Source organism: Rattus norvegicus, chromosome 6, assembly GCF_036323735.1.
Source record: "Rattus norvegicus strain BN/NHsdMcwi chromosome 6, GRCr8, whole genome shotgun sequence".
Taxonomy (NCBI): domain Eukaryota; kingdom Metazoa; phylum Chordata; class Mammalia; order Rodentia; family Muridae; genus Rattus; species Rattus norvegicus.
Genome location: NC_086024.1, coordinates 123,201,489 through 123,224,731, shown reverse-complemented (window position 1 = coordinate 123,224,731; position 23,243 = coordinate 123,201,489). Strand labels below are relative to the sequence as shown.

General features: G+C 39.6%; 1 protein-coding gene across 14 annotated transcripts in view; it reads left to right on the top strand.

Annotated features, from left to right (window-relative positions):
- Positions 1–23,243, top strand: part of Galc (galactosylceramidase) — a 69,389-nt gene that overhangs the window by 27,293 nt on the left and 18,853 nt on the right. For 13 of the 14 annotated variants that reach the window (XM_063261959.1, XM_039112331.1, XM_063261963.1 and 10 more), the window contains 4 exon segments: positions 796–926; positions 5,641–5,796; positions 8,131–8,255; positions 16,265–16,392. In XM_063261959.1, coding sequence (XP_063118029.1) covers positions 796–926; positions 5,641–5,796; positions 8,131–8,255; positions 16,265–16,392 — 540 coding nt within the window. 14 annotated transcript variants of the gene reach the window in all.

Genomic DNA, 23,243 nt, shown 5'->3' with positions numbered 1-23,243 from the left:
CATTATTTGCTTCTTTAAAAGTATATTCGTTGGAAATTTCATAAGTCAGGAAAATTAGAAGATTAAAAAAGCTGGTGAAAACCTTCACTTTTTCTTATGTTAATTTGTCCAAATGTCAACGAACACCTGATATGTATGTCAGAGACTTGATGGTGTCAATTTATCAAGAAACACCTTTGGTTTAGAATCTGTTCCTTCTGATCGTGGATAAATTGGTGGCCTTCCCTCTGTCCCTGTTTTCCACAGAAGTAATCTATCCATTTTGGTGTTCTGGCGAGCATGTTTTCCTGTAGAATGTTGTGTTGGCCCTTAGGTTTTGTCAGCCGATGGCCCTGCGATTTAATCTTATTTCCTGCCCTGTTTATAAGCATGAGACAGGAAAGCAAAAAGCAAATATGTAGTGTTTGTAGGAAAGATGGTTTATAAACATTGAAGGACTTACATTTTCAACGATAGTAGAACTTTTAAATATACAGAGAAATACTTAAACTATGATATTAGAGTATTTTATCACATATTATAGATTATTTCTACATAATACTATTTGATAAGTTTTATGTACACCTGTCCCCTCCAAATCCCTCATTTCTATTGTTAAGCTTAATTTTAGACTCAGGAGGAAGATAGTGGCCTCTATGGTGTTATGCCGGAAACTCATTCCTGTGAGAAGCAGTGCTGAAACTGACATTAGAACGTAGGACTTTGAAAGATACACTGGCTAGTTTTGGTCATACTGCAGTAGCTGAAGGCTCGCTTGTATGTAACCTGTGCTGTGTCCTGTCTATGTCTCCCAAGGAATTAAGAAAAATGCTTGATTATGAAGGTCTCCAGCGAGTGAGAATCATAGCAAGTGATAATCTCTGGGAGCCAATTTCCTCTTCTGTGCTGCTTGACCAGGAGCTCTGGAAGGTGGTTGATGTTATAGGGTAAGGTGAATTTACTTTGAACACCGACAGTTTGCGACTATGATTTTCTCCTTGCCTCTCTACCCCTCTGACGACATTCCTACGGCAGTGTTTACTCCATCAGACATTGGTTGCTCACGGCTCACTCCTTTCTCTTTGAGATGTGTATTTGGGCCCTGTAATGGTGAAGTGCATTGGTGACTTGTTAAATAAATGAGTTAATGTTGAGATTAATAAAACGGGGCTTTATTTAGATTTAAATGCAGGTATTTAATTTTCCAAGTTACCAAGGCAGTGTTGTGAAATTGGTGCCTAACTGGGTTTTCTTGTGACGCTGTTCACGTGCAGCTTGAACTGTAACTGTTTCTCGTGCCCTCCGTGTTTTGACTCTTAGACTTTTGCCTCTATTTCCTAATCTGCTTCTGCCTTACAGCTCTCTGGGTCCTACTTTTGTCCTGAATTGTGTTCAGCAGTTTGTTTTTGAAACTATGTATCATGACAGCACATAAGCATGCTGTGTGTGAGATTTGACTTTTCATCCGTTGGGAGATGGGTTAATCTCTTCACATACTTTATTTCTAAATGAAAATCTTGGACTTTATTTCATTTATTTATTTTTTAGTACTTTAATTTTGTCTTTCATTTCCAGTCTAGGGAGCAAGGCCAGGGCCTCATCTGTGCTAGGGCAAGTGCTCTCTCCACTTTTCAGTGTATACAGAAGTAAGCCGGATGTGAGTGTGTGCTCCGACCAGACCACGCAGCCTCCGACAGTACGAGCCTGTGGCCACTCTTCATCCCCGTGTCCATCCACTTCTCTTTCCACCTTCTCCATGGTTTGGAACAAATCTTAGACACTGTGCTGTATCTCTTCTATACAGATTTTATCATGTCTCTCGAATGATATAGATTCTTTTCCTTTTTATCATAAACATCATTTTTATAACTAAACATGATTGTTTCTTGATTTATGGGTTATTCTTGTTTTATAGTTTTAATTGATTGGATCTGGATCCATTCAGTATTAATGTATCGGATGGTAATTAAGTCTTCTCCAATGGATCTGTGACTCAGCTAGCTTCTGGCTTCTTTTGTCCTTATAGCTTAATGCAGGACCCGGTTGCTTGCTCTGTGACTTTCCTTAGCCAATATCTTACCAATTCCATTCTTGTATTTTATTTAGCATATGTCTACCCTATTTTTTTTGGAATTTGATACAATTAAATTAGACGTGGACCTTTTTTTTTGCAAAAAAAAGTGTACTTATAAATTTATTTTTAAGCACTCACACGCTAAAATGGAAGATTTTAGCTTTCTCTAGAATGGCTGTGCTCGCTCAGGCCTGAGGGAAGCGAGAGTGTTCTGAATGATTGGACTAGGAAAGCTGTTGAGTTGAAGGATATTTTCTACTGCACTTCAGGAGATCACCTGCTGTTTGCTTACTCACTCCTTATGGTGGATATTTGGTGCAATTGTTTTCCCTCTGAGCCCTCACTTCAGTAAACTAGTTTCTTTTGCTCACATTAAGTCATATAATGGTCAATGTATTGTTTAAATGTTTTTCCTAGAGAATTGTTTTCTGACTTAGGATAGATTTCCTGTTAGGATACAGATGGGTTCAGTCCATAAATTCACTGATATAGCTTGCATTGTCCATGTGATCTGTGCAGAGCTGCCCTGCATGTTTCCTCTCACTTCCTTCAGTTTTACACAGTTTGTCTGTGAGACGGGCTGCCCTGTTACTTGCACATAGATAATGTTTTATCACTGTGCTTTGTAACCATTGGCAATAGAAAATGCCGTCCTGTGACCCATTACGTACTTCTTAAACTGAAATCTGCTCTATGTATGATTAAGAGAATCTTGCTTTCATTTTTATTTACTTTTAATTAATTCTTTTACTTTCAAGATCATTTTATTAGATAGTTTCTTGCATTAAATTGGGTTTTGTTTTTCAATACGACTCTGAAAAATCATTGTATTTCTTTTCTTTTTAAATGTGTGTGTGCGCGTGTGTGTGTCTGTGTCTGTGTGTGTGAGTGTGTGTGTGTGTGTATGTGTGTGTGTGTGTGTGTGTGTGTGTGTGTATGCCTCATTTAATATATGCACTTGGAGGCTAGTAGAGGGTCTCGAATCCTCTGGAGCTGGAATTACAGGGGTTTGTGGGTTGTGTGATGTGTGTTTGGGAACTGGATCTGCAGCTCCCTGAAGAGGGCAGCAGCTCTATTAACCACCAAACCATCTTTCCAGCCCCATGCTTACAGTTTATGATATAACTGATGCTGTGTTCTCCATGTTACAGATGTTCTCTGTTATCAAACGATCTGTATTATGATTCTGCTGATGCAAAGATCTTTTGCTGTAGTGTTTGCCCTTTCGGTTCTTATTTAAGGAGTTATTTGTTCTTGTTTAACAAGACTTGTCTTTGTTTCTGCTGTTCACAGTTGTTTTCATTTACACCTTGATGCTAGGTGTTTCAGCTGGGGATAATTCTATCTTCTAGGAAACATTTGGCACTGTCTGGAGGTATTTGTAATTATCTTAGCTAGGTAAAGTCGCGCTCTTAATATCTTATGGGTAGATGCCAGAACTGTGTGCAAACATTCCTGATACTCAGGTCAGCTCTCCCACGTAAAAGAAGAACGAGCCTGTAGTATCAGTCATGCAGAAATTGAGAGACTGCTTTATGCCCATCTGCTGCTTTCTTTGTTGGTGTTTAGTTTTTAAACAGTGGTGAAGAGGCTCAGACTGAATCTGGGGTTGGCATTTCTCATGTTAGGCGATTACTCTTTTTGGTAGTTTGGGTCTAAGACATAGACCTGTAGCTAGGTTACCACAGAGGGGGTGAATATCCATATGGACCTATCACCAGGGAAACCCTAAAGTCCTCAGTTAGGTTGGGAACCTTTCTACACATTTACCTCATATTGTAACTACTAATCTGACCTCTAACATCAGCGATCAATCTGCCGATTATTAAGATGGCATTTCTTTCATGTTGGAGAGTAGCATTTTCCTGTACTGAACACTTAGACATTTATCAAGAAGGGAGACAAAGCAGTTCTCATCTTCTTATCATAGCTTTATCAGAAAGAAAATAGGTTTGCAAATCAGCCAGACGTGCACACCATCAGTAAACAAGAAAACGTTTCTTTTTAATGTCATGTCTGAACTTGGAATGAACTTTGAGCTACTAACCTTTTGGATCATGTATATACATTTACCTCTTCTAACTTATGAAACCATGTACACATTTAGCCCCAGTATTCAAAAAGCAGAAGCAAGCAGATCTCAAGATTTTAACAAGCCATTTGTACAAATGCATTGTTGGCCACATAGGATGTTGGTTTCTGGTTGGTCAGTAACAAATTCCAGATAGGAGGGAAAGGCCTTTATTGGGGGTTTTCTTCTTTGTTGTGTTCTCTGGCCCAAGGCTGATCTCAATCCTTCTGACTTTGGCCCAGGATGTGGTTACAGGCTTGACTCACTAATTTACCTGTTTATGATCTTTGATGACACTGTACACTACAGACAGTCCTCCCTAGGTCAGAATGACCTAGAATGCTTAGGGTTTCTATTGTGGGGATGAAAACGCCATGGGCAAAAGCCAAGCTTATTGGTTTCCATGGAAAGGGTTTATTTGGCTTATATTTCCAGATCATAATCCATCATTGAAGCAAGTCCGGACAGGAACTGATACAAACAACTCCCGATCAGGGCTTTCTGCTAAAATGACCATGACTAAAATGATGTTGATTAAAAAGTCTTCACTGTCATTCTTCTGATGTTGTACTACTCCAAGAAAGCACAGATGTTAAAATTGTGATATAAGAAGTGTCTTTTATTTTCAAATTGTTTGTAAATAATTAAACTAGGAAGTTTATAGTCTTATTCCTGAAGTTAGTACATGCACTCTTATGATTGTATTACCTGATTTACATTTACTATCTTAGTAGTGTTGAGTCACTCAATCAAGCTTAATCAATAGTGTCTACAGTTGTAACAATCAGCATCTATGTAGACCTCACCTGATTGGCTGATCACATGCAGGCATGAAAGGAGTTGGTTTTCTGGGACAGATTCTCAAGCATCTCTTTTGAGGTCTTGACAGAGCATCTAGATATTGCTACGTAGCCCATTCAGGGCTGCGGATCCCTGCTGCTGTGAGACAGGACCTTTATTTTCTCAGTGTAGTTCACTCTTGTCACACAAGGATTAACGGTACACTGATATCTCTGGGGCTCTTGGGGATTTGTTTCAGTGTTTTGCCTTGGAGTAAATGTCAAGGCTTCTGTCTCAAGAGGACAGAGACAGAGGAGAGGTCGCTTCTTCACGGACATCCTGGCCTGACTCATCTTGTTTGGCCTCTGGCTGTTGTCCCTTCCAGAGCTCCCTAGGTGCCCCAGAAAGGCTGAATCTTTTTTTTTTAACCTTGTTTTCCACTTAGAGTGGTCCAGGTAGTGGCCTCTTGGGCCTTCACCGATCACTGCATTTGCATCCATTTATGGGTGTCAGAATATTCTCGTGTGGTTGCAGGCCTGGGCTGTTGTGTTTACTTGCTGTGTTTGTCGAGTGCCCACAGATGAAGTAGTGGGAGCCCCTCCCCCCCCCAACTGTCTTCTGGAAGCCGCTTGACTGTTTTTAACAGCAAGCCTTGTGCAGGGCCGTATACGAGTTCACCCATCTACGTTATGGAAGGTGGCGCTTCTGACTTCTCCACTTGTACCCTTTCTCTTAGAGCTCATTATCCCGGAACCTACACAGTCTGGAATGCAAAGATGTCAGGGAAGAAGCTTTGGTCGTCGGAAGACTTTAGCACTGTCAACAGTAATGTTGGCGCAGGCTGTTGGGGTCGCATATTGAACCAGAATTACATCAATGGCAATATGACCGCGTAAGTTATTGACAGTCTCTTGAAGGTGTTTATTATCACAAATTTTAGAAAACACAGGAAGTGGAGAAAAGAATCACTATAATTTTATACTCTAGATCCAATGGTTGTAAACATATGCTTTATTGACTTAATCTGCATATGCCTCATATTTGTCTAATCTATGCCTTCTTTTCTGTATTTGAGGAAAGTCCGTATTAAGTAAAGTTGGGTTTATTGGGGTACAGTTTACTCAGGCAGCACAGTGATTTTTGATAATTTACATATATTTACAATTTGTACTTTGTCATATTATACCATCATATTTAACATAAGAATATTTCCTCGTTTTCATAACTATGAGCATATAAAAGATTTCTAATTCTTGGCCTTCATTCATATTTTTTAAATGTCATTTGTAACATTTATTTACTTAAAGAAAGATACAGCACATTTCTGTGCATTACATTTAGCAGTTTTGATCCCAAAGTCTCTTTTAATGTAGAGTTGTTACTCACCCTTCTTTCATAACTACTTTTAAAATGAAACAAAAACAAAACAACAACAAAACAAACAAACAAAAAAAAATCAGGGCTGTAGCCTTCCCTTGGTACCTACTTCCACTCAGACTAGCTCCCTTAACTTTATCCGACTCTTCACAAAACAAAGTTAATAAAAAACAGAATCCCTTTTGTTATTAAAGGAATGCTTCCTACATGCTTTGATGACAGCTTAGGAACAATTAGGTCTAAAAGGAGGCTTATTATTATAGCTACGGAAAACAAGCCGATGTGCAGACTTCCTGGTGGCTTGTTTGGTGTTCAGCTAGTGCATGCTCACTGCAGACAGTTGAGAAAGGGAAGATACGTATGAGAGTGAGACAGAGCTGCCTATAATCTCTCCACCTCGAGGCAGTGGTCCTTAAAGCACTCTCCTGTTTTTATATACATTTAAATATGAAATTGACACCTTAACATATGGTCTGTTGAGTAAGTTGCTTTTTATTTAACAGGTGTTAGGACTTTTTTCTCTCATATTAAGTATATTTTTACTTCATGCCTTTTCCCCATCTTTTCTGTCTTATTTTTTGAGACAGGCTCTTCCTATTATTGCTCAGGCTGGCCTTGAACTCTCCCCAGTACTGAGATTATAGACATGCACCACCACATCCAGATACTTACTATCTGACCTCCATATTCTGTCACATAAAGAAGTATTCCTAACTTTGCCCTGTCGTAAGAAGTCTGCAGTTATGCTGATGTGTAGGCAGCCGCTCAGACTCCCAGGGTCCTGGAACTTGTACATCTGGTCAGTACTCAGGCCATTCTGAAGATGCCCTAGTTTGAGAAACACCAGTGTAACAAAATAGAGGATGGCATGCACGTGTGATCCAGATAGGAAGATCTTATGATACCCACTGCTGTGTGTCTCTGTGTGCTTGGTCAGCATTATTATTATTTTCGCTTTGCAATAAGGTCATGAGAAAGGTTAGATTTTCTAAGCATGCCAGAGTAGCTTTGTGTGTTGAGCGAAAATTTGGTCAGGGAGGTGAAGTTCTCTGGGTGAGTGCTGTTTGTTCTCAGCTGAGAGGAAAACACTCAGATATGAAAACTTACATCTTATGCTTGAAGTTTCTGAAAGCCATAGGGGCCACAACTCTGTCCCTGGAGCTCAGTATGAGATGTAAATTATTAGTGTCTGTCATCTGAAGCAAGGCCTAGAGGCAGGCCAGCAAGCTGATCCAGTTAGTAAGTCAGTGGAAGCAGAAATAGCAGGCTAGAGTTGCGTTAATGTGTGTCATCCTCCGCCACCCACTGATTCAGAACAGTCATGTCCTGTGCATAAGTAAGGGAGCAGGGTCAGAAGAGGTCAACTCCTGGAGGCCTGATTTGAACCCAGGCAGCCTGACTCTAATAAAAGTTCTCCTTTTAAAACTGCAGCAGTTCCCAAGTCAAGTTCATCACCTATGTGAAATCTGGGTCTTAGGAAAGCTGTCAATGGGAGGGCAGTTACAGAAAAAGCTTTTGCTTGTACTGGTTTCAAATCTTTGACACGTCAAGCATCATTCGTCTTTTGGCTTTATCACTATTAAACAGAATTCTTACATGTATGTGTTACTTTTAGTTCTCTGATTCACCATTAAGATATTTGGGTGGACATTGAACTGGATTTTTAAAACTGTGAGTGAACTGAGGCAACATACATTTTGTTTGGGGTATTTAAAAGTTAATGTTGCTTTACTTAAATATAATTATGAAGGATACTTTTCCTTCAGTCTTTTAGACATAATTTATGTTTTAAAGACATAGTATCATGGTGTTTCTTTCTTTTCTTTTTTTAATCAAACTAATCTTTTAGCACAATTGCTTGGAATTTGGTGGCTAGTTACTATGAAGAATTGCCCTATGGACGAAGTGGATTGATGACAGCCCAGGAGCCGTGGAGTGGACATTATGTAGTAGCATCTCCTATCTGGGTATCAGGTATGGATGTCTAGAGTCTATCCTCTTTTCACAGATTCTTTTTAAGAGACAAACCAGAAAGCACCAAGGGAAGTTATGCAAGCTGTCCATGCTTCAAGGGTGTGACTGTTGTAAGGGAGCTCTGCCAGTGTTTATGATGTTATATTGGGTAACCTGATTGCTTTCTGTATTTCGTACTTTTTTCTTTTTTTTTTCTTTTTTTTTTCAGAGCTGGGGACCGAACCCAGGGCCTTGCGCTTGCTAGGCAAGCGCTCTACCACTGAGCTAAATCCCCAACCCCATACTTTGTTATTTTAAGACTAGGCCCTTAAGAAAGGGGGAAGAGGGAAAGGCAAGGAGCCCAGGGAGTGGGGATGTCCAGTGATGGAGACAGAGGTGGTCATTCAAGTATGTGGTCCCACGTCATGATAATAGTGATGGAATGAATGTGCTTATATTCATCTCAGTGTGTCTAGAAGTTTGGGGATTATTCTTTATGTCAGTTCCATTTTATTGATTGTACTAAATTAAGTGTATATTATTTTTGCAAAAATTATAATCACTAATCAAAAGAAATATGTGTGCTTGTGAAATAGTATGGCTCTGCATTGGTTCCTAAATATTTGAACATAAGAACTTTAGAAAAAGATAAAATATTATCGTATATGTATAATATGGAGTATACCAATATAATAGCCAACAACCAGATAAATAAGATAAATAATAATAAACTTTTCCTTTATTATCCTAATAAGATATTTAACATTATTTTTTTTTCAATTTTTTTTATTAACTTGAGTATTTCTTATATACATTTCGAGTGTTATTCCCTTTCCCGGTTTCCGGGCTAACATCCCCCTCCTCCCTCCCCTTCCTTATGGGTGTTCCCCTCCCAACCCTCCCCCCATTGCTGCCCTCCTCCAAACAGTCTAGTTCACTGGGGGTTCAGTCTTAGCAGGACCCAGGGCTTCCCCTTCCACTGGTGATCTTACTAGGATATTCATTGCTACCTATGAGGTCAGAGTCCAGGGTCAGTCCATGTATAGTCTTTAGGTAGTGGCTTAGTCCCTGGAAGCTCTGATTGCTTGGCATTGTTGTTCATAAGGGGTCTCGAGCCCCTTCAAGCTCTTCCAGTTCTTTCTCTGATTCCTTCAACGGGGGTCCTATTCTCAGTTCAGTGGTTTGCTGCTGGCATTCGCCTCTGTATTTGCTGTATTCTGGCTGTGTCTCTCAAGAGCGATCTACATCCGGCTCCTGTCGGTCTGCACTTCTTTGCTTCATCCATCTTGTCTAATTGGGTGGCTGTATATGTATGGGCCACATGTGGGGCAGGCTCTGAATGGGTGTTCCTTCAGTCTCTGTTTTAATCTTTGCCTCTCTATTCCCTGCCAAGGGTATTCTTGTTCCCCTTTTAAAGAAGGAGTGAAGCATTCACATTTTGATCATCCGTCTTGAGTTTCATTTGTTCTAGGCATCTAGGGTAATTCAAGCATTTGGGCTAATAGCCACTTATCAATGAGTACATACCATGTATGTCTTTCTGTGATTGGGTTAGCTCACTCAGGATGATATTTTCCAGTTCCAACCATTTGCCCACGAATTTCATAAGGTCATTGTTTTTGATAGCTGAGTAATATTCCATTGTGTAGATGTACCACATTTTCTGTATCCATTCCTCTGTTGAAGGGCATCTGGGTTCTTTCCAGCTTCTGGCTATTATAAATAAGGCTGCGATGAACATAGTGGAGCACGTGTCTTTTTTATATGTTGGGGCATCTTTTGGGTATATGCCCAAGAGAGGTATAGCTGGATCCTCAGGCAGTTCAATGTCCAATTTTCTGAGGAACCTCCAGACTGATTTCCAGAATGGTTGTACCAGTCTGCAATCCCACCAACAATGGAGGAGTGTTCCTCTTTCTCCACATCCTCACCAGCATTTGCTGTCACCTGAGTTTTTGATCTTAGCCATTCTCACTGGTGTGAGGTGAAATCTCAGGGTTGTTTTGATTTGCATTTCCCTTATGACTAAAGATGTTGAACATTTCTTTAGGTGTTGCTCAGCCATTTGGCATTCCTCAGCTGTGAATTGTTTGTTTAGCTCTGAACTCCATTTTTTAATAGGGTTATTTGTCTCCCTGCGGTCTAACTTCTTGAGTTCTTTGTATATTTTGGATATAAGGCCTCTATCTGTTGTAGGATTGGTAAAGATCTTTTCCGAATCCGTTGGTTGCCGTTTTGTCCTAACCACAGTGTCCTTTGCCTTACAGAAGCTTTGCAGGTTTATGAGATCCCATTTGTCGATTCTTGATCTTAGAGCATAAGCCATTGGTGTTTTGTTCAGGAAATTTTTTCCAGTGCCCATGTGTTCCAGATGCTTCCCTAGTTTTTCTTCTATTAGTTTGAGTGTATCTGGTTTGATGTGGAGGTCCTTGATCCACTTGGATTTAAGCTTTGTACAGGGTGATAAGCATGGATCGATCTGCATTCTTCTACATGCTGACCTCCAGTTGAACCAGCACCATTTGCTGAAAATGCTATCTTTTTTCCATTGGATGGTTTTGGCTCCTTTGTCAAAAATCAAGTGACCATAGGTGTGTGGGTTCATTTCTGGGTCTTCAATTCTATTCCATTGGTCTATCTGTCTGTCTCTGTACCAATACCATGCAGTTTGTATCACTATTGCTCTGTAATACTGCTTGAGTTCAGGGATAGTGATTCCCCCTGAAGTCCTTTTATTGTTGAGGATAGTTTTAGCTATCCTGGGTTTTTTGTTATTCCAGATGAATTTGCAAATTGTTCTGTCTAACTCTTTGAAGAATTGGATTGGTATTTTGATGGGGATTGCATTGAATCTGTAGATCGCTTTTGGTAAAATGGCCATTTTTACTATATTAATCCTGCCAATCCATGAGCATGGGAGATCTTTCCATCTTCTGAGGTCTTCTTCAATTTCTTTCTTCAGTGTCTTGAAGTTCTTATTGTACAAATCTTTTACTTGCTTGGTTAAAGTCACACCGAGGTACTTCATATTATTTGGGTCTATTATGAAGGGTGTCGTTTCCCAAATTTCTTTCTCGGCTTGTTTATCTTTTGTGTAGAGGAAGGCTACTGATTTATTTGAGTTAATTTTATACCCAGCCACTTTGCTGAAGTTGTTTATCAGCCTTAGTAGTTCTCTGGTGGAACTTTTGGGATCACTTAAATATATTATCATATCATCTGCAAATAGTGATATTTTGACTTCTTCTTTTCCGATCTGTATCCCCTTGACCTCCTTTTGTTGTCTGATTGCTCTGGATAGAAGTTCAAGAACTATATTGAATAAGTAGGGAGAGAGTGGGCAGCCTTGTCTAGTCCCTGATTTTAGTGGGATTGCTTCAAGTTTCTCTCCATTTAGTTTAATGTTAGCAACTGGTTTGCTGTGTATGGCTTTTACTAAGTTTAGGTATGGGCCTTGAATTCCTATTCTTTCCAGGACTTTTATCATGAAGGGGTGTTGAATTTTGTCAAATGCTTTCTCAGCATCTAATGAAATGATCATGTGGTTTTGTTCTTTCAGTTTCTTTATATAGTGGAATACGTTGATGGTTTTCGGTATTTTAAACCATCCCTGCATGCCTGGAATGAAGCCTACTTGATCATGGTGGATGATTGTTTTGATGTGTTCTTGGATTCGGTTTGCCAGAATTTTATTGAGTATTTTTGCGTCGATATTCATAAGGGAAATTGGTCTGAAGTTCTCTTTCTTTGTTGGGTCTTTGTGTTGTTTAGGTATAAGAGTAATTGTGGCTTCATAGAAGGAATTCGGGAGTGCTCCATCTGTTTCAATTTGGTGGAATAGTTTGGATAATATTGGTATGAGGTCTTCTATGAAGGTCTGATAGAATTCTGCACTAAACCCGTCTGGACCTGGGCTCTTTTTGGTTGGGAGACCTTTAATGACTGCTTCTATTTCCTTAGGAGTTTTGGGGTTGTTTAACTGGTTTATCTGTTCCTGATTTAACTTTGGTACCTGGTATTTGTCTAGGAAATTGTCCATTTCCTGCAGATTTTCAAGTTTTGTTGAATATAGGCTTTTATAATAAGATCTGATGATTTTTTGAATTTCCTCTGAATCTCTAGTTATGTCTCCCTTTTCATTTCTGATTTTGTTAATTTGGACGCACTCTCTGTGTCCTCTCCTTAGTCTGGCTAAGGGTTTATCTATCTTGTTGATTTTCTCAAAGAACCAACTTTTGGTTCTGTTGATTCTTTCTATGGTCCTTTTTGTTTCTACTTGGTTGATTTCAGCTCTGAGTTTGATTATTTCCTGCCTTCTACTCCTCCTGGGTGTATTTGCTTCTTTTTGTTCTAGAGCTTTTAGGTGTGCTGTCAAGCTGCTGACATATGCTCTTTCCTGTTTCTTTCTGCAGGCACTCAGCGCTATGAGTTTTCCTCTTAGCACAGCTTTCATTGTGTCCCATAAGTTTGGGTATGTTGTACCTTCATTTTCATTAAATTCTAAAAAGTCTTTAATTTCTTTCTTTATTTCTTCCTTGACCAGGTTATCATTGAGTAGAGCATTGTTCAATTTCCACGTATATGTGGGCATTCTTCCCTTATTGTTATTGAAGACCAGTTTTAGGCCGTGGTGGTCCGATAGCACGCATGGGATTATTTCTATCTTTCTGTACCTGTTGAGGCCCGTTTTTTGACCAATTATATGGTCAATTTTGGAGAAAGTACCATGAGGAGCTGAGAAGAAGGTATATCCTTTTGCTTTAGGATAGAATGTTCTATAAATATCCGTTAAGTCCATTTGGCTCATGACTTCTCTTAGTCTGTCTACGTCTGTTTAATTTCTGTTTCCATGATCTGTCCATTGATGAGAGTGGTGTGTTGAAATCTCCCACTATTATTGTGTAAGGTGCAATGTGTGTTTTGAGCTTTAGTAAGGTTTCTTTTACGTATGTAGGTGCCCTTGTATTTGGGGCATAGATATTTAGGATTGAGAGTTCATCTTGGTGGATTTTTCCTTTGATGAATATGAAGTGTCCTTCCTTCTCTTTTTTGATGCCTTTTAGTTGAAAATTGATTTTATCTGATATTAGAATGGCAACTCCAGCTTGCTTCTTCCGTCCATTTGCTTGGAAAGTTGTTTTCCAGCCTTTCACTCTGAGGTAGTGTCTGTCTTTGTCTCTGAGGTGTGTTTCCTGTAGGCAGCAGAATGCAGGGTCCTCGTTGCGTATCCAGTTTGTTAATCTATGTCTCTTTATTGGGGAGTTGAGGCCATTGATGTTGAGAGATATTAAGGAATAGTGATTATTGCTTCCTGTCATATTCATATTTGGATGTGAGGTTATGTTTGTGTGCTTTTCTTCTCTTTGTTTTGTTGCCAAGACGATTAGTTTCTTGCTTCTTCTATGGTATAGCTTGCCTCCTTATGTTGGGCTTTACCATTTATTATCCTTTGTAGTGCTGGATTTGTAGAAAGATATTGTGTAAATTTGTTTTTGTCATGGACTTTGTTGGTTTCTCCATCTATGTTAATTGAGAGTTTTGCAGGATACAGTAACCTGGGCTGGCATTTGTGTTCTCTTAGGGTCTGTATGACATCAGTCCAGGATCTTCTGGCCTTCATAGTTTCTGGCAAAAAGTCTGGTGTGATTCTGATAGGTCTGCCTTTATATGTTACTTGACCTTTTTCCCTTACTGCTTTTAATATTCTTTCTTTATTTTGTGCGTTTGGTGTTTTGACTATTATGTGATGGGAGGTGTTTCTTTTCTGGTCCAATCTATTTGGAGTTCTGCAGGCTTCTTGTATGCCTATGGGTATCTCTTTTTTTAGGTTAGGGAAGTTTTCTTCTATGATTTTGTTGAAGATATTTACTGGTCCTTTGAGCTGGGAGTCTTCACTCTGTTCTATACCTATTATCCTTAGGTTTGATCTTCTCATTGAGTCCTGGATTTCCTGTATGTTTTGGACCAGTAGCTTTTTCCGCTTTACATTATCTTTGATAGTTGAGTCAATGATTTCTATGGAATCTTCTGCTCCTGAGGTTCTCTCTTCCATCTCTTGTATTCTGTTGGTGAAGCTTGTATCTACAGCTCCTTGTCTCTTCTTTTGGTTTTCTATATCCAGGGTTGTTTCCATGTGTTCTTTCTTGATTGCTTCTATTTCCATTTTTAATTCCTTCAACTGTTTGATTGTGTTTTCCTGGAATTCTTTCAGGGATTTTTGTGACTCCTCTCTATGGGAATCTACTTGTTTATGTATGATTTCATGGAATTCTTTCAGGGATTTTTGTGACTCCTCTCTATGGGCTTCTACTTGTTTATTTATGATTTCCTGGAATTCTTTCAGGGATTTTTGCGATTCCTCTCTGTAGGCTTCTACTTGTTCTCTAAGGGAGTTCTTCACGTCTTTCTTGAAGTCCTCCAGCATCATGATCAAATATGATTTTGAAACTAGATCTTGCTTTTCTGGTGTGTTTGGATATTCCATGTTTGTTTTGATGGGAGAATTGGGCTCCGATGGTGCCATGTAGTCTTGGTTTCTGTTGCTTGGGTTCCTGCGCTTGCCTCTCGCCATCAGATTATCTCTAGTGTTACTTTGTTCTGCTATTTCTGACAGTGGCTAGACTGTCCTATAAGCCTGTGTGTCAGGAGTGCTGTAGACCTGTTTTCCTGTTTTCTTTCAGTCAGTTATGGGGACAGAGTGTTCTGCTTTCGGGTGTGTACTTTTTCCTCTCTACAGGTCTTCAGCTGTTCCTGTGGGCCTGTGTCTTGAGTTCACCAGGCAGGTCACTTGCAGCAGAAAAGTTGGTCTTACCTGTGGTCCCGAGGCTCAAGTTTGCCCTCGGGGTGCTGCCCATGAGCTCTCTGTGGCGGCAGCAACCAGGAAGATCTGCGCCGCTGTTTCCGGGAGCTTCAGTGCACCAGGGTTCCAGATGGCGTTTGGTGTTTTCCTCTGGCGTCTGAGATGTGTGCAGAGTGCAGTCTCTTCTGGTTTCCCAGGCGTGTCTGCCTCTCTGAAGGTTTAGCTCTCCCTTCCATGGGATTTGGGTGCAGAGAACTGTTTATCTGGTCTGTTCCTTCAGGTTCCGGAGGTGTCTCAGGCGCAGGGGTCCTGCCGCTCCTGGGCCCTCCCCCACGGGAACCCAGAGGCCTTATACCGTTTCCTCTTGGGCCAGGGATGTGGGCAGGGGTGAGCAGTGTTGGTGGTCTCTTCCGCTCTGCAGCCTCAGGAGTGCCCCCCTTACCAGGCGGTGAGGTCTCTCTCCCACGGGGTCTCAACATTATTTTTTTACTTCAAAATTATACCATTATCTTTCATTAAAACCAGTTTCTTCAAAGGAAGACAATTCTAAGTCCACTTGTGTTAATTTTAAGCCCGTGCTTTGATAATTATCATTTGCAGATTTGTGTTGTTCTCAGATCTGTAATCACAGCATCACTCTTCAAAATAGTGGAGAAGTTAGGTAAGACTTGTGTGTTGATTGGATAGCCTCTTGGTTGTTGGAATTTGTAAAGTAACACTCTTCTAATTTTGTGACTTGGGAAATGTGTGTGTGTGTGTGTGTGTGTGTATGTGTGTGTGTGAGTTGTGTGTGAACACATACATACATATATACTCAGAAAGAAATTTGAGACCTTAAAGTAGTTCTGGGGTACATTTATTAACTTAAAAGTCTTTTTTATTTAATTATTTTCTTTGTTCTGGTAGAATGTGCTAAGTGTGATAAGTGGGCAAGGGTTGGGAAGATGAATGAGGTAAGTGGGTAAGGGGTGTGAACAGTCACTCAAGTTTGCCCTTTGGGAAAAGAAATGCATAATTAATATTCTTGTATTACCAGGTTCATTTAATTTTACCAGTCATTCAGCAAGCCTTCCTGCAGATATGCTTTTCAGCTGAAATATTTAAAAACAGGAGCAGAAACTTGGGAGATACTTACTTAAAACTGACTCTAGCTGCACAGAATCAACCAGACAATAGAGAGCTATTTTCTTTTAAAGTCGTCTCATTCACATCCTTTTCTGCTTTTCCATAGCTCATACAACTCAATTTACTCAACCAGGCTGGTATTACCTGAAGACAGTTGGCCATCTAGAGAAAGGAGGAAGCTATGTAGCTCTGACTGATGGCTTGGGGAATTTCACCATCATCGTTGAAACTATGGTAATTGTCCGTTGTTGGGACTCAAGTAGTGGGCATCTCATACTTCACCAGGAACTGTGTCTTTAGACAGACGGATAGGATATTGTGGTGTTCTGGGCATAGGAGGGCATATCTCCAAGATTCTTGTGACTGCTGCCCTGGGAGAAAGGTTGGAGAAGGCTATTGGTTACCTTGCTCCTTCTGTTGTTTTAAGACAGCTCTCTTTTTAAAGATATATTGATGTAAATAATAACCAGTTCTTCCAACCAGCCCCATGCTCCCAGAATAAGATTTAGACTCAAAATATATATTTACAAATACCTTGGTTATATTGTGAGGCTTTTTTATTATTAGATCATAAGTTAAATTATCCCATTTATTTTAATCTATATTCTGCCATGTGGCTGGTTACCTGTGCTCAGGTCCCAAGCATCTGTCTCGTCACATCTTCCCAGGAGGGTCTCCTGCCTTGCTGTATCCTGGATGTCCTACCTTCTATTCTACTCTTTTCTATAGGCTATAGTTTTTTTTAATCGAAAGGGAGCAATATAATATACAAGATATTCTCTCCACAATATATTGGGATAACTGGCGAACATATGTGTCAGTTCCTTTGGGTGTGTAGCCAGGACTGGGGCTGCCAGTTAAACAGTAACTAGTGTGAAGAGCTGCCAGTTCCCTGTCCCATTTCTCCTTGCTCCCAGCGGTTCATAAGGCTTCCAGCATCACCTCATCCTAGCCAGCAGTTAGTGTCCATTTCTTTGCTTATAGTCATTCTTGAGGGTGTGAGGTGATGTTATTACCGTTTGACTTTCCTTTTCCTACTGACTAATGATGCCAGTTATATTTTCATATAATTTTTGGCTATCTGTATTTCCTCACTGGAGAAATGTCTATTTAAATCTCCATTGCCCATTTAAGAGTATTTTTAGTTTTCTTCTTGAATTGTAAGAGTTCTTCATATAATCTATCTAAAAGCCCCTCAGAAGACACATGGCCGCTGTAATGTGTAGATCATACTACCCTGTTTTAAGCTCTGGGTAGAATGTGGTATGAGCCATCACTGTAGTTCCCTTGGATTCATAGATAAAACACACACACACACACACACACACACACACACACACACACACACACACACAGAGAGAGAGAGAGAGAGAGAGAGAGAGAGAGAGAGAGAGAGAGAGAGAGAGATTGAGAGAGAGAGAGAGCACACTAGTTTATTTTTAAATGTTTTAGCTCAATGGCCGGGCATTTTTAAACCTTTTGCAGCTAACATGCTCTTACCTTCACTCCCAGCTCAACACCTCTAAATCTGCCCTCACCTTAATTGTCTGGTTACCTTCTCCTAGTTCAGCACCCTAAATCTGCCCTCAGCTCAGTTGTGTTTCTCCCACCTGCACACACGGATGAGAAGTCTGAGAGGAGGGGAGGATTGATTTCTCAGCTGAGCTGAGTCACATGGCTCCAGCACATGGAAACAAGGAAACACATCTGCCAGAGAGAGCTTAAGCCAGAGGCTGGGAACGCCTGCTGTGCAAACAAGCTAACTGGTTCCCCAAATCCTAGAAGAGAGGCACTGAGAAACAAACAATAAAGCTGCCTGTCTCCAGCCAGCAAAAAAAAAAATCAAAGGACAGATTTTTAAAATTTGATTAAACTGTTTTTAAGGATAGTAAGGATTATAATAGTAATGGTTCAGATGTTCTCAAATAAACAGGTATTAAGCTCCACGAAAGAGAAAAGTTAAGAGAGAGTGATACAATAAACAAAAGAAAATGTAATTACAGTAAGATACAGAGAAATAAAAATATTGAGACATTCAATCTTAAAAAATTAGACCAAAGGCAAGGGGTAGGAAACCTAGCCTATCTTAGACAGTAAAAATTTAGGTCCTAAAAATCATATAAAGAGAGAGCCTAGACATAGGCTTATACAATAAACAAAAGAAAATTTAAGCTTATATTATATAAATAATTTAGGCCTTGATCTCATGATGGTCAGGACAGGGAACAACAAAAACACTGTCTCACAAGTTAACGTTTATTTACATTGTTTTATTAGCTTTAAATTGCTTTAATTATCAAAATAAATGTAATTAAGAGTTTGGTGGTTATATTAAAATTCCTCTGGGAGAGCGGTCAAGCTAAATGTTTAATGATTTCTGATTATTGGACCAAGGACATGTTATTTTGGGAGAGAGACTCTGTGTTTGTGCTGACAAGAAAGGAGAGAGGGCTTTGGACTCCATCCATAGATCACATATGACGGGGGAGGCCCCTAAAGAACTAAAAAGGTTAAAAAAAATCAAACAAGACAGATAAAGATTCGTCATGCAATCCTTCACACGACATTACAATTGGTTATTAATAAAATTAACTCACGAAAAAGACAGCTGTCTTTCACTACTCACAGAACAAAATGCATCCTTAATTGATCTACACATCCTTCATAATCTATAAAAATATCTTAATTATACTAAATTTCGGTTGTGATATATTATAAAATGTAGTGAGGATGAGATTCATCCTCAGAGATGTTGAACTGACCTGCTTGGTGCCCTGCTTCCAGCTGCTGCCCAAAACAGCTTCTGGATTGCCCTGAATTCCAGGTTATCTTGCCTCATTCAGCCTTTCAGACAAATCTGGTTAAAATTTAGGTCAAGATCTGAACCTTCCAGAATACAGAGACTAGATAACAGATGCTAAAGCTAGCTTTGTAAAGTCTAACCAGTTTTACTAATTTTCTTACCCCTTCCCATCACTTTAAAAAATTTCTCATCATCCTTATTCAACAAAAAAAAGCTATAGAGTTCTCAGCCCAATTCCCTGGGTTTGGATATCTGGTAATGGTTACTTTACAAATTATAGATACTCATTTTAAGAAATAATGTAAAATTGGTCATAATTTTAAATGGGAAAATAGATGAGTTAGATTACTAAATTTTATTCTTAATTATATAGCCATAACCTTACATTGATAAAAATATTAATAATTGATATAAAATTAAACCTGTAATCTCTTACGTTGATATAAAAATTATATACTAATATAAAATTGTGGTTTTCACTGGTATAAATGTATATATTGATACAAAATTTAAAATTAATATTGTTACTCTTAGATAGACATTGTGCCTGTATGACTTATTTAAAAATACAAGTCTTGACTCAGTTCTTCTAATAACTACTTCACAACCTGATTAAGATGACTCAATAACACAAGTTAAGGTCCAGATAACAAAGTCATGGTTATGTTAGAGTCTGATTTAATACTATAACATGTTTTCAGTTTACTCAAATAAAAATGACTTGAGCAGTTAAGGTTTAACAGTTCAAAAACAATTTACTTAGTCTTCAAAAACACCAAAAATTAAAGGCTGACCAGATAGTCAGCTGTCTCTATAATTGTTTAAGTTTTGAAAGCTATGTTTGGTACTTTCTATACGCTTAGACAATATTTAATTTGTTCTCAGATTTCTAACGAGGTTAAAGACCAGTTATAGTCTCACAATCAAACAAGTTTTTAGCATTGAGAGAGGTTATAAAATAAAAGACATGGTTTTCAGATAATGTTACAAGCTAAAGTCTAAACATAATTCAAAGATAAAATTATAACTCTTCAAGTTAGAGATGATAGAGTACTTTATCTGACAAACATGATGAACTAGATGTCAATTACATATCATACTTTGTAATTTATATGATTGTTATGGTATTGTCCAATTTATGTCTGAGGGAAGAGTTGTTTTCTTTAAATTGGACAAAAAAGATGAGATGTAGGGTGTGGCTCTGATGCTTTGATCAGGAATCTGTGTGTGAATGCTAAAGGTCCTGTTTCCTAGTTGGTTCTTGGTTGATCAAGAAAGATGCTAGGGGCCAATGACTGGGAAGAAGAGGCAGGACTTCCAGGTTCCCTCATGCATACTAGGAGAGGCAGGCAGAGGAAAGAAAAGTTCCATGCTTTGGAGGGAGAAAGAACCACTAGTCATGTGAGATCTCAGGTGGAGTGGCCATTGACTGCTTCCCCCACTGGGCCTGCGGTAGCATGATGGGAGATGAGAAATGCAGCTAAGCTGAGGGCAGACTTAGGGTGTTGAGCTAGGAGTGAAGGTAAGGGCATATTAGCTGTGGGAATCTTAAGATTTAACCCAGACATTGAGCTAAAAAGCATATTAAAATAAGCTTGTGTGTGTGTGTGTGTGTGTGTGTGTGTGTGTGTGTGTGTGTGTCTTTCATCCACAGACAGATCCAAGGGAGCCAGGGTGGTGGCTGGTAGCACTGTCTAGCACATACTTCACGTGGCTTTTCTATATTTGCTCTCATGCTTATAGGGTAAGTCAGCCGGATCCTAGATTCATAATCCTACTAGCTCATCCTCTCCAGTGCTGGAGAATATGCCCAACTTCTTTCTTTTTAATGGCATCCTTTGAAGTAAAAAAAGCTCTAAACTTGTGTGAAGTTCAGATTGGGACTTTTTTTCTTTTGTTTTCTGCACATTTAGTATCAGACACAGGAAAACATTGACTAATCCAGGGTCATGCGGATTTGAAGGGTAGTCTTTTTTTTTTTTTTTTGTAAGATTGCTGTTATTTTAAGTTTTTTAAACTCTTGTTTGTTTATTTATTTATTTATTTATTTATTTATTTATTTATTTACTCCAGCTTTTATTCCCCTCCTGGTCTACATCCCATACCTCCTCCCCACTTCTCTGTGAAGATGTCCCCACCCCACCCACCCCATCAGACCTCTAAACTTCCTGGGGCCTCCAGTCTCTTGAGGGTTAGGCTCATCTTCTCTGACTGAACCCAGCCCCGGGAGTCCTCGGCTGTGTATGTGTCGGGGGCCTCATCTCAGCTGGTGTATGCTGCCTGGTTGGTGATCCAGTGTCTGAGAGATCTCGGGGGGGGGGGTCCACGTTAATTGAGGCTGCTGGTCCTCCTACTGGGTTGCCCTCCTTCTGTAAGTTTCTGATCCTGTTATTTCTTGAGGTGCTTGGCATTTGGTCCACTTCCTTCATTTGTGTGCATATGCCTAGCTGCTGAGGTCCAGCCTCAGCACTCATGTGAGGGGTTCATGAGAAAGGGGGAAGTGGAGCAGTCCTGACTGGGTAACTACTCGGGGTCAGTAGTGGATGCAGCTCTCAGTTCAGGTGTTTGCTCTCTGCCTCATCAGTCTCCCCATTCTTCCTTCTTCCTTCTTTTGACCAGAGAGCCCCAACCCAGAGCTACATCATCAAGGCTTTGACCATTGTTAATCGTTAGAAATCCTTTAATTTACATAAATTCTAACAACCCCAGATCTTTAGTCCTACCCCTCCCTTCCTTAAAACACAAATCAAAAGTACATTTCCTTATAGTCTTTACACAGCCTGTTCTTCACCTGTAGCTGCTTGTGGTTTCCTGGTACAGCAGACAGCAATCTTTACAGTGGCTATTTTCACGGAAGGACAGAAAGGTGACAGATTACTAAGGTTAAAATGATTTCTTACAAAGCTTTAAATTTTATGCTAGTAAAGCAGCTAGCTCTCTCCGATATCTCTCTAATCCTTCAAGTAGCGAGGAGAATGAAGTACCAACTTTTTATGTGCTTGTACATCATCTTTCAATTCTCCACTATGTTTCCTTATCCTAGCAATTCCATGGCCTTAGGTCCAAAATTGACAACCTCCCTATAAACATTAATTCACTAGCCCATAGCTCGTTTCCATTAAACCATACTCTTCTTCTAACACTCTTTGTTTCTGGATCGTATACAACCCTTCCTCATGTAAACCCATCTAACATTTGCTTGTTCTCTATAGATTCTTCCTCTTTTTCCTGTCTATGCCTTTTCTTCTTGAGACCACTTTTACTCCCTCTTCATGAAGTTCCCAAGTTCACTCGGCTTATTAATGCATCAGTCATTGGGCACATGTATCTCCTCATAATTCCAAGTTTGGCCAAGTCACATAATGAGCAGTTTCTACAGTGGGCAATGTAGGTTTCTATGGACTCGGTTCTGTTGTCTGGATACTTTCCCATGGCCCTAAAGGTCAAGCAGAATGCATATTCCTCATCCTCCAGAGCCTCATGACCACCTCCATTCCTCATTCCTGAAAAGTGCATCTATTTCATTTATTATGGAATGATTAGCTCTGAGTAATGAGGGAAGTGTATTCCTCAGAGAGAGATTGGAAGTAAAGCAAATTGAATAGAGTGCAGATCAGCTTAAGGGCAACAGTAACCATCAGCACATAGTGGGATCCATGACCTAGCAATGCTTCAGGGGCAGGGACTGTGTCACACTGCCCGTTAACGCAGCCAAGCTCCACCCAGCACCTAGCTGGCTTCCACCATGCTTTGCATATACATATATATATATATATATATATATATATATATATATATATATATATATATACACACACACACACATACCGAAAAGCAATCTGTAAGAAATTTGAGAGTTTTTCTATGCTTGTGCTTTTGTGGTAGCCATGCATCTTAGTTACTGTACTTCTAAGTGAGGGTTTGGGGTCAGTTTCCTAGCTTTGATCATTTTCAAGATTGGCTATTTTGGTTACTTTGGATTTCAACATAATCAACTATTGCGAGCATACAACCTAAGATTGATGTTTTACTTACTCAGTCAGTGTGTAATGTGCATAGCATTACCATTCTATCCTGCCAGTCAACAAATGTGGGCCGTCTTTCTGAGCATTCTATGTTATTAATTTCTCTATGATACTTTGGCATTTCTTGTGGGAACCATGTTTCTTTTTAGTAACACTACCTACTCTTTTGGATCCCACTGTAAGTAGGACGCCTCAAGGTTATTTTACTGTAAGTAGGACACCTCAAGGTTATTCTACTGTAAGTAGGATGCCTCAAG